Source organism: Haliotis cracherodii, unplaced genomic scaffold (assembly GCF_022045235.1).
Source record: "Haliotis cracherodii isolate W230 unplaced genomic scaffold, xgHalCrac1.p SCAF_4, whole genome shotgun sequence".
NCBI classification, from domain to species: domain Eukaryota; kingdom Metazoa; phylum Mollusca; class Gastropoda; order Lepetellida; family Haliotidae; genus Haliotis; species Haliotis cracherodii.
Window position 1 is genome coordinate 37457113 of NW_027266297.1, and position 15125 is coordinate 37472237.

The following is a 15125-nucleotide window of genomic DNA, read 5'->3' on the forward strand; positions in this document are numbered from 1 at the left end:
TGCCAGTTAAACACCACTTGGCAATGACAGAAATTCCTTCCCCACACATCACACACTTTTATGATCGAACAATATCCACGACAAATGTCTGTCGCCAGCGGGATTCAAACCTGCACGAGTCCAAAACGAGGCTAACGAAAGTAGTTTTCTGCCACGCCGCCTTGGAAGAAATTTCCATCATCAAAAAGAAACAGTTAAACCGTTCATGAACGGCTAGTGAGTGAGTTAACTTACCGTCGTATCTACATTATTCAAATTATTCCAGTTTAAAAATGCAAGTATGTCATAAATACAAACTTATGTTTAAAAGCAAATTTGTCACAAATATATTTTATCTTAATAATATTATTTACAACTGTTTAAACCAAAGCTAGGCCACCTCACTGGGGATCATGGGGACTAACTCATGTTCGACTATACTAATTACCTTATGCAGTTTTTACCTAATGGTGATAAAACACACATGTAAAAATTAGTCTTGATACGCACACAGCCCTCATGGTGATAATATAAAATGCCCGGTGGTAAACAGGAATACACGTATGCATGAAATATACTAGGATACTAACGATTCTTTGAATCATGCAAACTCTGAACATCACCAAATCTATGACACGGCCTAGCTACTATCGTTGTATTGGTTTCACCATACAAACAGTCCTGCTATAAGGATGACAGAAGGGACACGCGCTCAGCACATCAGACAGGAAATATCATACTTATGGCAACATGGATGTGAATAAACTAACTTGGAACGCATTATGTGCACAGATTGTTATCTTACCCTCATCACACAGTCGACGGGCACCCGTGCTTCTCCACCCGGATTTACAGGACTTAGCCCGACACTCTCCGGTGGAACTGTTACACCCTCCCGACTTACATCCAGATGAACAGGTCTGTTTGCAGTCAATACCGTACCTGCCACTAGCACACCCTGACATTGCAGAACAAAACAGAACATTAATTATAGTAATTGTAACATTCATTTATATTGTCATGGAACTGACAATGCTGATTTCGATTATACATCTACTGAGTCATCAGTCATAACTGACATCAGAGGCTGCGTGTAACCAACACTGTCAGCATTTGTAGCTGACTGAGAAGTTTTAAACAAAAATAAGAAAGCCAAAAAATCAATAGATGACATCATATAAGGGTGGTTCATAGATATGTGGTTCAAAGTAACAGGTCACCTATTGTAAACGGTAAACTAATTAGTAATCATACGTTCTAGCCACGTCACACTCGAATTCGTGGTAGACAGTAACAGGCAGATAGAATGAACACTATAACGAAAACAAGCTTCTAAAGGCATCCTTATTCTTGCACAGCGATGCCAAAAGACGAGAATTTACGAGCTTACGGGTTGATAATTAATTAGTGAGGGTGAATCCAGTGAAACATTTGAGCTTGAATAAAAGTCTAACATGCTCCAATTTGCTGGGGTATTTTGTGCATTGTTATTCGAGGTCATGAAGCACTTCATCCTCAAAAGTCACCGTGTGTGGCGTTAACAACAAACACAAACGTTGTTGAGCTATAATACAACTTGGGAAGTGCTATATCCTATTTATAACTATCAGCTTTAAAAAACTACTCTATATTCTAACATTTGAACGAAGTTGGTCAGTTAATATTTGGTCTTTCCATATCAAAATGTTGAAATAATGTCCTTGCAATTTCAAATCAGTAAATATTGATAAGAATTACATATAAAGCCAAACCTATGAGGATCAGCAACCGATGCCTGTCACAGGAGCCAAATAATGGGATCGAGAGGTCAGGCTCGCTTGAAGAGTTGTGACGAAGAAAGACATTATTTCTAAATTGTGAGAATTACTGCATTTGTTTAAAGAATAGGTTGTTCAAGGAAATAGTAATATGCATTTTCATATGGAGAATTACAGCACCATCACATTCTACATATATCAGTTTTGAGAATGATGTACGTTTGTCTTGAGAGGCGACGAAACGGATCAGGTTTTAAGGCTTGGTGTATGGGATGATTGAAAGAAAATACAAGAAAGGTATAAGTTTATCTCTGGTGGGGATTTCCATTGCTATTACCAATCAGTGATAATTTAACTCCTGGCTTCCAGTTGTCCATCATTATCACTTACCAACGCTAATTAATTGTTAAGTGCTTCTATTTGTCCATTGCTCATCACTTATCAGTGCCGATTAACTGTTGGCTTACCTTGTTACCTTAGTTATCTTAATGCTTTTGTTGTTCTTACCCGTACATATATATATGTACATATATATGTTCTATGCTTCAAAGCATTTATTCACCCGATGAGGGAGTAAGTATATACTTAGAAACGTTGTGTCCTCATAATAAAGAAGTTGACATCCATGTATTCTCTTCTTTATGTGTATAACTTCTAAATGACTTGACACTTGATATCTGTTAAAACTATTGCACATTCTACTACCCAAACAGAGAAGAACCCGTAAAGACCCAGGTCAGAATTGGTGTTTTTTAGCAAATCATGCATGTCGTAAGCGGCGACTAACTAGATCGGGTTGTCAGGTTCGCTGCCTTGGTTGATGTATGTCATCGTATCCCAATTGGATCAATGCTCATAATATCAATCACTGAATAGTCTGGTCCAGATTCGATTATTTACAAGCCGCCGTCACATAGCTTGAAAATTGCTGAGTGCGGCGTAAAACAATAAACAAACAAAACAAAGAAGAATCCAATTTCCGTGTGGCCAGCTGATGTTCCTATGATTTGGGGTGTCTGGTCTTATGTTACATGCATGTATTTAGAATAAGCTTTACATGACATGACTACATCTCCGATGACTTTGTGACGTGAGGGCAACTCTGCTTATCAACTTTAGGTAGTTTCCGCAATATGAGTCGGTGTAGCTACTAATAATTACTTTAGGAAGATGTTTCCTGAAGAGACTTGTTTTGATATCATATAAAAGATTTATTCCCTTTTAACTTTGATTGTAAATCTCCTATAAAATTATAACTATTATTCTTGCCTAGGTTGCCAACACTCTACACTACGCTTTCGACTCTGCTTTTAGCAGGGATTTGATTATCTAGACGTTCGTATGTGAATCTGAAAAGCATATTATACCCAATTTTTCTACAACGGTCGTTTTGTTCCGAATTCATGGCCCTGCATGAATTCAGTAATTTGTGCACCGAGACAACATTCTCAGTACTTGTTTTATAGATGTTGTCCCCGAGTACATTCAAACAGGACTGAAACATACCGAGGACATTTGACATTTTTACCATGACCGCAAATTCCACCAACAGCCTTGATATCTCGTATTTTTGTTTTCCCTTATTTTTGTAACGAGAACCTTTGATAGTGGGTTAGCAATAGAGAAAGAGCACGCACGCTGGCACGTCGTAAACGGCGACGAACGGGATCGGGTTGTCAGGTTTACGTGCGCGCACACGCGCACAGACTCACACATACACAGACACACACAAAGACACACAGATACACACACAGACACATATATAGACACAGACAGACAGACACACAGACACAGACAGACACACACAAACAGAGACACAGAAGCACACAGGCACACACACAGACACAGAAACACACACAGACGCAGACAGACACACAGAAGCACACAGAGACAACAGACGCACATAGACAGAGAGACGCGCACAGACACGCACGCAGACGCGTGCGCGCGCACACACACACACGCACACGCACAAGCACACACACACATTATTTGGTGTCAAGAAAAGAAGATATTATGGAAGTTTACCAAACACAGGGCAAAACACGATGAGACGATTGTTGGGCCCGAGCTCAGTTTAAGGCCTTTGTAGGTTTGTAGGTGGCGTAAAGGTCACAGTGGTGCGTTAGGCGTTTGGATACGACCCCTGTTTACCAGCCACATCTTTTTTCTCCAATTCGATTTCTGTCCGACAAATCCTGCATTATGAGGTCATTTGAGGTGAATTTTTTTATCAGCCAATCACCATGAAGATTCTCAATTATCAGTACGAATAAAATTAGACGTTTATGGGATTTGTTGCCTGCTTGTCAACATGACCGTGACTTTAATTTACTCGCTATAATTTGTTGCTCACACATTCAAAGTTTATTATATTTTCACTTTGATGTACTCATGTGGGCATGTTTCCCTCTTTCCTTTTCCCTATTCCTTTGTTCACAAAGGTTTCCAACACCCTATTGCTTCGTGACATACAACATGATATGATCAGGTAGTTAGGCTCTGTGTCTTGTCTGAATGCCTGTCATCGTCCACGACTGTGTCGATCGTTAGTTATGTTATCAGTCAATAGGTTGCCTGGTTCTGGCCATCGTGACATAACTGGAATATTGCGGACTTCAGCTTACAACAACATAGCATCGAGATGACAAATTAAAGATCCCTAGGGAATTACCATTTTTAAACAAAAGAATTGTGTCACATATCTTCTATCTTTACCACGCTGCATTGGCAACCGACATCCTGAAAACACATATTGTAAAAATAGTAATGTAAAAAGTTTGACACTTACGTGTGGTACATTGATCTCCTTTCCACCCCGACATACAGCTACAGGTCCCGGTATTAGCGTTACAAGTCCCCGACTGACATCCAGCACCACACACTACACAATCACGTCTATCCATGTAATAGCCGCCCTCGCAGTCTGTAACGTAAATGATTGAGCGCCGAATAACGCATGTTTCATGAAGTCATGTGACGTTAGATTGTGTTTCGGCTGGTATCCTCACTGTTTGATACTGATGCAAAAGCACATGCATATGATCTAGTCTAAATCGTACAATGCATGTATGATTAAGTAAAGAGTTTTGTAGTTTTTCATTGATGCGCATTAATTACATCAACACAATATTACTGTACACGTACAGAGAACAAACCAAAAGTATAGTGTTTGTGAAGACCAGTCAATAGCAATACTCCAGCAATAATCGACTGGGGGCGACGTCCAAGAGACTAATGACCATTTTAGGATGACAAAATACTTTTTTTTTAATCCGTTTAATGCTATTTTGATTACTTGTTAAATGGGCATTGTCAGAAGGATTTATGAGCATCAGGTACAAATGAACAGGGAAGTCGACTTGGGAAGGCGCTACTAGAGCGAGTCGTCCTTTGTATCATATCTGCCAATGAGCACCTGTAGTGAGTGAAAGTAACTTTGGACGCACATCTTTTCAGAAAGCCTTCCATTACATTTCCACATTTTTGGTGGTTCCACTACATCCTACTTTCTTCACATGCAATAATATCTTAGAATTCTAAAAAGAAAGATAAAAGAATGCTCTGAAACGTACATTTAATAAATTACGTCAACGCATCAGCTCACTCGTTTTGAACCCCCCCCTAACTCTTTCACTTAAACAATTCTTGACAAATTGAAGGGATGTCCTTAACTCTAAGGTCTTAGGGTTTGGGTAATAGCGATGGAATACCCAGGGATTGTCCCCAAAAACAAAATTTGACAAACAGGTAGACATGTATGTGGGCGGGAACTGCCCTTGAAACGTCGTATCCAATGTAAAGAGTCAATGTCATACCCACTTTGACCCCTCATCAAGGTAAATGTGTTTGGCAGTTTGTACGTTTTACTATTTCCACTGTACAGACGTTATATGCAAGTCACTTGAAGTACAGTAAACTACAGTTATAACGAACACGCTTATAACGAACTAACGGATATAACGAATTAACTTTTTAGTCCCGACTATATGCTGTAGTTATGCTGTATATATGCTTATAACGAATTACGGATATAACGAACTAAAATTAGTAGTCCCTTTGAGTTCGTTATAACCGTAGTTTACTGTACTTTTTTGTGGACAAATTACTGCAGAAACATCATACTCATGTCATGACATACATACAACAAACCCTTATACAAACAATGCAATGCATAGTCATCTTGATGAATCTCAGCCATGATATCTCCAACGGCAAAACTCATTTAGGAGATACACATAATGTGTTTTGAAATTTGAGGTAGTCCCACTGTAGAGTAGATACCTCTTATTATAATGTAGAATTGAGCGCTTTAGCGCGAGTTATCAAATGTATAAATAAGAGACGTATAAATGTATCAATAATGACGTGCAAGATACTCGTACGTACATCTATTATTGACGCTTTTGCTCCCACGCTTGATTTTGAAAAACATGATTGCTATTATGCAACAACATACCGAGTGCAGATAATAGCAGAGAGAAGATTATGTTAACTCAATAAATAACAACAAACAATAGTTCAATGATAAAACTTACTTTTGCATCTAGTTCCCGTCCAGCCAGTTTTACATGTGCAGTGACCGTCAGTGTCATCACACCTTCTATCACATCCAGCTCCACACCGTGTACAAACTTGTCCGTCTCCGTAATAGCCGACATTGCATCCTGGAAATGAACACATGTGTGTAATGTTGACTCCGAATGAATTACAAGTTGGCTGTCATTAATAAATGAGAGTGTTGCGAAACATCATCAGCGTTGTGTGATTAGCTTGCTGTATCGTTTGATAATGTACAACATCCTCGAACTTCCCCCAAATATGACATTAATTTCCCAGCACCTTCATATATGTGGTTGAACAAATAGTTATTCCCAATTCAGTTACCGGAATACATTGTGAAACGACGCGTCTCCCCATAGCTAACTAAGGACAGAGAACCATCACTACCATAACAGTACCGTAAGTATCATTCAGATCCGTAAGATCTCTGTTTACTAATAGTTGGTCTTTCCCTATCAAAATGTTTAAATAATGATCAATATCAAATCCGAAAATATTGCTAATAGTATATAAAGCCACTACTTTGAGGCTTTGCTTGGGATTACATACTAGTGTATATAGAAATGCGTACGTTAATCCCCGAAAAGGAAAACTAATATGCATATTATTTCCGAACAAGATAATGCAGTGTAAGAATTACACTTAAATCTAGACTACATTAAGCTACACATAACTGTGACAGATAGCTGACAGACATACCTGGAGGGATTAATAATATTGCAAAACAGTCATGAAGAAATATGAATATGTATGCGGTTTATTAAATTTAAGACCAGACGATGCAGGAATCCATATTCAATCTTTATTTCACGTACTCAAGAGGCCACAGGCCTATAGTACAATTTGAAGAATATACAATTCTATACAACTGATGTACATATCTCACCAAATCACCTCACGTCATTCCACATCGCATCTCAACACAGTCACATAATTTCACACATACAGTACAATACCATACCCTGTAACTTCATGATTTCTATTTTACCATATCACAACTTGTTATATCATACAACATATTCTATAACATCATATCATATTGTATCATTATTATAAGATCATACTATATAGTATTTTTTCATATACCATTATCATATCATAACATACCATACATACCATCGTACCATATATCACACCTATATTATATCACATTTCAACATGTCATATCACACAACACATTAGCAATTTCATAGCTTGTCCCATCATATCTTATCATATCATACCATTGAATGCCATGTCATTCCATGCCAATTTATATCATATCAATCAATCAATATTTATTCAACACTGGACGGGGGCGGTCGGGTAGCCTAGTGGTTAAAGCGTTGGCTCGTCACGCCGAAGACCCGGGTTCGATTCCCGACATGGGTACAATGTGCGAAGCCCATTTCTGGTGTCCCCCGCCGTGATATTGCTGGAATATTGCTAAAAGCGGCGTAAAATCATACTCACTCACTCACTCACTCAACACTGGACGACCACAAGCCATATAATATGTACACTAAAAAACAGTATTTACCCAATTTCTGTAATACACATAACATTATTGCATCATATCCCCTCATGTATCATATCACACTACAACTCATATCATATCACATCATGTCATGTCACATCATATCATTTCATATACATATAACTATACTAAACCATTTGTAATATCACGTCCCACAATATCATATGACAGCCTAATAGTTTAATACCATTTCTAACTCTTGTGTTTGTAGTTTATTCAAATGGCAAATATCTATAAAAGTGTACTTAATGTATATACACAATAGTTTCCTAATACCAAGCAGCTAAGATTATTCTTTCATAAGGTTCTGTTGGTATAAAGAGGCACAATATATGTACATGGAAACATTTTGTAAGATACTTCTTTTTGTGTTTGACAGCAGTGTAACAAATTTAATAATATTAGGGTACCTATAATAATAAGCTTGCAGGTATTTTTCTCTAAGGTGTAAATACACTGGACATACAAGTAAGAAATGAAATTCATCTTCTACTGAGTTTAAACTACATGGATTACAGATTCTTTCTTCACGAGGAATGTTTGCATAACGCCCTGTTTCTATTAAAAGGTCGTGAGAAGAACATCTAAAACGTGAAAGAGCCGTTCGAATTTTTTAACATTAACTTTTGATAAATAATCTTCCATAATTATTTCTGATTTAAACATTTTGTAATAAGAGCACTTGTTTGTTAGAGTCAATGATGCAGTCCAAGATTGTAAATAAATATCCTTTAATCTCTGGGTTAATGAAAGTATAAACATTGATTTGGAATACACATTTTGGTTTTGCCAAATATCACCAAAGCCACAACTGAAAAATAATTCTCTAACACCTGTAACCCAGTTTCTTTTCCCATTATTATCATAAACTATCATCATATTATAACACTTTTTGGGCAATCTGTATTAGGGCATGTCATTAAGTTTCAGCCAGTATTTAATAACTTTTATATTTGAATATACATAGAGAGGGAATCTTCCACATTCTCCATACACCACCAAGCTGGAAGTGTTTATTTTAACACCTAGATACTTTTTGCAAACATATAAATGAATTTTTTCTATGGCATCAAAGTGCTGTAAACCCCAGACTTCTGACCCATACAACAAAATGGGGAGTATCTGTATATCAAATATTTAAAAAAATGATTGATGAGAAATGGTTTCTAAAACTTTCAAATCCATATTGTTAACGAGTGTGCAAGTTAATGCTTCTGTCTATGATAGGTAAAGCAAAGGTTCACATAACTATAGCACATTTTACTATCCAAAACAAAAAAGAACCCAAAACAAAAAAGTACCCTATTCCCCTATGGTCAGCTGATGTTCCTATGATGTGGGGTGTATGGTATTATGTTACATATTTAGAATAAACGTTACATAACATCTAATCGTATTCAGCTGACATTGTTACAGAGACTGCAACCCATTAAGATAAATGTGTTTGGTGGTTTGTACTTTTTACTATCTCAGCTGCACAGACATTATATGACAATCAGTTGAAGTACTATTTCTGAGGGCAAATTACTCCACCAACATCATGCTTATGTTATGACATATACATATAGTGAATACACGTACAAGAAGTGCATAGTCATCTAGATAAATCTGAACTATGATACTCATAACCTATTCTTAAATACAGTAGACTAAAGACAAATGTTTCTGACAAATATTGTACACACATTGGCTACCATATCAGATGTACACATCCTGTCATCTAAGTTGTAACTCACATGGTACTGCAGGTACTTACTGTCACACCTGTTTGGATAAGAAGACCTAGATGTCCATCCTGGTTGACAGTAGCCTCGGTTAAAATAGCTACATTTTCCAGTTTTCCGATCACATGGAAATACACGACATCCGGGTGAACATGTCGAGACACAATTGTCACCATAGGAACCCTCAGGACACTCTGTTTCAACAGAAAGAGGATAAACTTTAGGACGACATTGATTAAATGTCTCATGTGCAGCAGAGGGGGGTTCAAAGATAATATAACTACCATCTGTATTTTAAAGCCTTCTCTTTACCAATCATGCAGCAGTTTAGTCGAAAACACTCAAGTCTGAATACATTACAGAAAACAGACTAGCGAATTCTACTATTATGATTAGTAACAGCGACCAGAAGGTTAGTAAACAACGAATTTACTAAGGTGGCGAGAAGGGGTATTATGTTTCAGTTCCGGCGTCAAGACCACTTGACATTGCTCCCTTCCCCTTAGGTCAATGTCACGCTCGCCTTATTTCATAAAACAAAACGATTATCAGTCAGAGTGTTAGCTATGTATTGGCTTTATAACTTTGTCAGCATGTATTCAGTGAAGAAGGCCGTTAGTTAAGTTTGTCAGTGTAAAAATTGAATTGCAGATTTTATTTTCCTGTCAATTATTTGTGTAGTATTGTGTAACTAAACATAAACCATGTCTTTAACCGGGCATTAATGGACTGAATTGCCAGTTAAACACCACTTGGCAATGACAGAAATTCTTTCCCCACACATCACACACTTTTATGATCGAACAATATCCACGACAAATGTCTGTCGCCAGCGGGATTCAAACCTGCACGAGTCCAAAACGAGGCTAACGAAAGTAGTTTTCTGCCACGCCGCCTTGGAAGAAATTTCCATCATCAAAAAGAAACAGTTAAACCGTTCATGAACGGCTAGTGAGTGAGTTAACTTACCGTCGTATCTACATTATTCAAATTATTCCAGTTTAAAAATGCAAGTATGTCATAAATACAAACTTATGTTTAAAAGCAAATTTGTCACAAATATATTTTATCTTAATAATATTATTTACAACTGTTTAAACCAAAGCTAGGCCACCTCACTGGGGATCATGGGGACTAACTCATGTTCGACTATACTAATTACCTTATGCAGTTTTTACCTAATGGTGATAAAACACACATGTAAAAATTAGTCTTGATACGCACACAGCCCTCATGGTGATAATATAAAATGCCCGGTGGTAAACAGGAATACACGTATGCATGAAATATACTAGGATACTAACGATTCTTTGAATCATGCAAACTCTGAACATCACCAAATCTATGACACGGCCTAGCTACTATCGTTGTATTGGTTTCACCATACAAACAGTCCTGCTATAAGGATGACAGAAGGGACACGCGCTCAGCACATCAGACAGGAAATATCATACTTATGGCAACATGGATGTGAATAAACTAACTTGGAACGCATTATGTGCACAGATTGTTATCTTACCCTCATCACACAGTCGACGGGCACCCGTGCTTCTCCACCCGGATTTACAGGACTTAGCCCGACACTCTCCGGTGGAACTGTTACACCCTCCCGACTTACATCCAGATGAACAGGTCTGTTTGCAGTCAATACCGTACCTGCCACTAGCACACCCTGACATTGCAGAACAAAACAGAACATTAATTATAGTAATTGTAACATTCATTTATATTGTCATGGAACTGACAATGCTGATTTCGATTATACATCTACTGAGTCATCAGTCATAACTGACATCAGAGGCTGCGTGTAACCAACACTGTCAGCATTTGTAGCTGACTGAGAAGTTTTAAACAAAAATAAGAAAGCCAAAAAATCAATAGATGACATCATATAAGGGTGGTTCATAGATATGTGGTTCAAAGTAACAGGTCACCTATTGTAAACGGTAAACTAATTAGTAATCATACGTTCTAGCCACGTCACACTCGAATTCGTGGTAGACAGTAACAGGCAGATAGAATGAACACTATAACGAAAACAAGCTTCTAAAGGCATCCTTATTCTTGCACAGCGATGCCAAAAGACGAGAATTTACGAGCTTACGGGTTGATAATTAATTAGTGAGGGTGAATCCAGTGAAACATTTGAGCTTGAATAAAAGTCTAACATGCTCCAATTTGCTGGGGTATTTTGTGCATTGTTATTCGAGGTCATGAAGCACTTCATCCTCAAAAGTCACCGTGTGTGGCGTTAACAACAAACACAAACGTTGTTGAGCTATAATACAACTTGGGAAGTGCTATATCCTATTTATAACTATCAGCTTTAAAAAACTACTCTATATTCTAACATTTGAACGAAGTTGGTCAGTTAATATTTGGTCTTTCCATATCAAAATGTTGAAATAATGTCCTTGCAATTTCAAATCAGTAAATATTGATAAGAATTACATATAAAGCCAAACCTATGAGGATCAGCAACCGATGCCTGTCACAGGAGCCAAATAATGGGATCGAGAGGTCAGGCTCGCTTGAAGAGTTGTGACGAAGAAAGACATTATTTCTAAATTGTGAGAATTACTGCATTTGTTTAAAGAATAGGTTGTTCAAGGAAATAGTAATATGCATTTTCATATGGAGAATTACAGCACCATCACATTCTACATATATCAGTTTTGAGAATGATGTACGTTTGTCTTGAGAGGCGACGAAACGGATCAGGTTTTAAGGCTTGGTGTATGGGATGATTGAAAGAAAATACAAGAAAGGTATAAGTTTATCTCTGGTGGGGATTTCCATTGCTATTACCAATCAGTGATAATTTAACTCCTGGCTTCCAGTTGTCCATCATTATCACTTACCAACGCTAATTAATTGTTAAGTGCTTCTATTTGTCCATTGCTCATCACTTATCAGTGCCGATTAACTGTTGGCTTACCTTGTTACCTTAGTTATCTTAATGCTTTTGTTGTTCTTACCCGTACATATATATATGTACATATATATGTTCTATGCTTCAAAGCATTTATTCACCCGATGAGGGAGTAAGTATATACTTAGAAACGTTGTGTCCTCATAATAAAGAAGTTGACATCCATGTATTCTCTTCTTTATGTGTATAACTTCTAAATGACTTGACACTTGATATCTGTTAAAACTATTGCACATTCTACTACCCAAACAGAGAAGAACCCGTAAAGACCCAGGTCAGAATTGGTGTTTTTTAGCAAATCATGCATGTCGTAAGCGGCGACTAACTAGATCGGGTTGTCAGGTTCGCTGCCTTGGTTGATGTATGTCATCGTATCCCAATTGGATCAATGCTCATAATATCAATCACTGAATAGTCTGGTCCAGATTCGATTATTTACAAGCCGCCGTCACATAGCTTGAAAATTGCTGAGTGCGGCGTAAAACAATAAACAAACAAAACAAAGAAGAATCCAATTTCCGTATGGCCAGCTGATGTTCCTATGATTTGGGGTGTCTGGTCTTATGTTACATGCATGTATTTAGAATAAGCTTTACATGACATGACTACATCTCCGATGACTTTGTGACGTGAGGGCAACTCTGCTTATCAACTTTAGGTAGTTTCCGCAATATGAGTCGGTGTAGCTACTAATAATTACTTTAGGAAGATGTTTCCTGAAGAGACTTGTTTTGATATCATATAAAAGATTTATTCCCTTTTAACTTTGATTGTAAATCTCCTATAAAATTATAACTATTATTCTTGCCTAGGTTGCCAACACTCTACACTACGCTTTCGACTCTGCTTTTAGCAGGGATTTGATTATCTAGACGTTCGTATGTGAATCTGAAAAGCATATTATACCCAATTTTTCTACAACGGTCGTTTTGTTCCGAATTCATGGCCCTGCATGAATTCAGTAATTTGTGCACCGAGACAACATTCTCAGTACTTGTTTTATAGATGTTGTCCCCGAGTACATTCAAACAGGACTGAAACATACCGAGGACATTTGACATTTTTACCATGACCGCAAATTCCACCAACAGCCTTGATATCTCGTATTTTTGTTTTCCCTTATTTTTGTAACGAGAACCTTTGATAGTGGGTTAGCAATAGAGAAAGAGCACGCACGCTGGCACGTCGTAAACGGCGACGAACGGGATCGGGTTGTCAGGTTTACGTGCGCGCACACGCGCACAGACTCACACATACACAGACACACACAAAGACACACAGATACACACACAGACACATATATAGACACAGACAGACAGACACACAGACACAGACAGACACACACAAACAGAGACACAGAAGCACACAGGCACACACACAGACACAGAAACACACACAGACGCAGACAGACACACAGAAGCACACAGAGACAACAGACGCACATAGACAGAGAGACGCGCACAGACACGCACGCAGACGCGTGCGCGCGCACACACACACACGCACACGCACAAGCACACACACACATTATTTGGTGTCAAGAAAAGAAGATATTATGGAAGTTTACCAAACACAGGGCAAAACACGATGAGACGATTGTTGGGCCCGAGCTCAGTTTAAGGCCTTTGTAGGTTTGTAGGTGGCGTAAAGGTCACAGTGGTGCGTTAGGCGTTTGGATACGACCCCTGTTTACCAGCCACATCTTTTTTCTCCAATTCGATTTCTGTCCGACAAATCCTGCATTATGAGGTCATTTGAGGTGAATTTTTTTATCAGCCAATCACCATGAAGATTCTCAATTATCAGTACGAATAAAATTAGACGTTTATGGGATTTGTTGCCTGCTTGTCAACATGACCGTGACTTTAATTTACTCGCTATAATTTGTTGCTCACACATTCAAAGTTTATTATATTTTCACTTTGATGTACTCATGTGGGCATGTTTCCCTCTTTCCTTTTCCCTATTCCTTTGTTCACAAAGGTTTCCAACACCCTATTGCTTCGTGACATACAACATGATATGATCAGGTAGTTAGGCTCTGTGTCTTGTCTGAATGCCTGTCATCGTCCACGACTGTGTCGATCGTTAGTTATGTTATCAGTCAATAGGTTGCCTGGTTCTGGCCATCGTGACATAACTGGAATATTGCGGACTTCAGCTTACAACAACATAGCATCGAGATGACAAATTAAAGATCCCTAGGGAATTACCATTTTTAAACAAAAGAATTGTGTCACATATCTTCTATCTTTACCACGCTGCATTGGCAACCGACATCCTGAAAACACATATTGTAAAAACAGTAATGTAAAAAGTTTGACACTTACGTGTGGTACATTGATCTCCTTTCCACCCCGACATACAGCTACAGGTCCCGGTATTAGCGTTACAAGTCCCCGACTGACATCCAGCACCACACACTACACAATCACGTCTATCCATGTAATAGCCGCCCTCGCAGTCTGTAACGTAAATGATTGAGCGCCGAATAACGCATGTTTCATGAAGTCATGTGACGTTAGATTGTGTTTCGGCTGGTATCCTCACTGTTTGATACTGATGCAAAAGCACATGCATATGATCTAGTCTAAATCGTACAATGCATGTATGATTAAGTAAAGAGTTTTGTAGTTTTTCATTGATGCGCATTA

General features: G+C 38.1%; 1 protein-coding gene across 1 annotated transcript in view; it reads right to left on the minus strand.

Moving 5' to 3' along the window:
* Window positions 1-15125, minus strand: part of LOC139479944 (cell death abnormality protein 1-like) — a 54976-nt gene that overhangs the window by 31374 nt on the left and 8477 nt on the right. The window contains exons 6-11 of the mRNA XM_071262882.1: window positions 14802-14936; window positions 11059-11211; window positions 9572-9733; window positions 6275-6403; window positions 4528-4662; window positions 785-937 (exon numbers count right to left, since the gene is read on the minus strand). Of these exons, the coding sequence (XP_071118983.1) occupies window positions 785-937; window positions 4528-4662; window positions 6275-6403; window positions 9572-9733; window positions 11059-11211; window positions 14802-14936 (867 nt within the window). The remainder of the gene's footprint in view (window positions 1-784; window positions 938-4527; window positions 4663-6274; window positions 6404-9571; window positions 9734-11058; window positions 11212-14801; window positions 14937-15125) is intronic.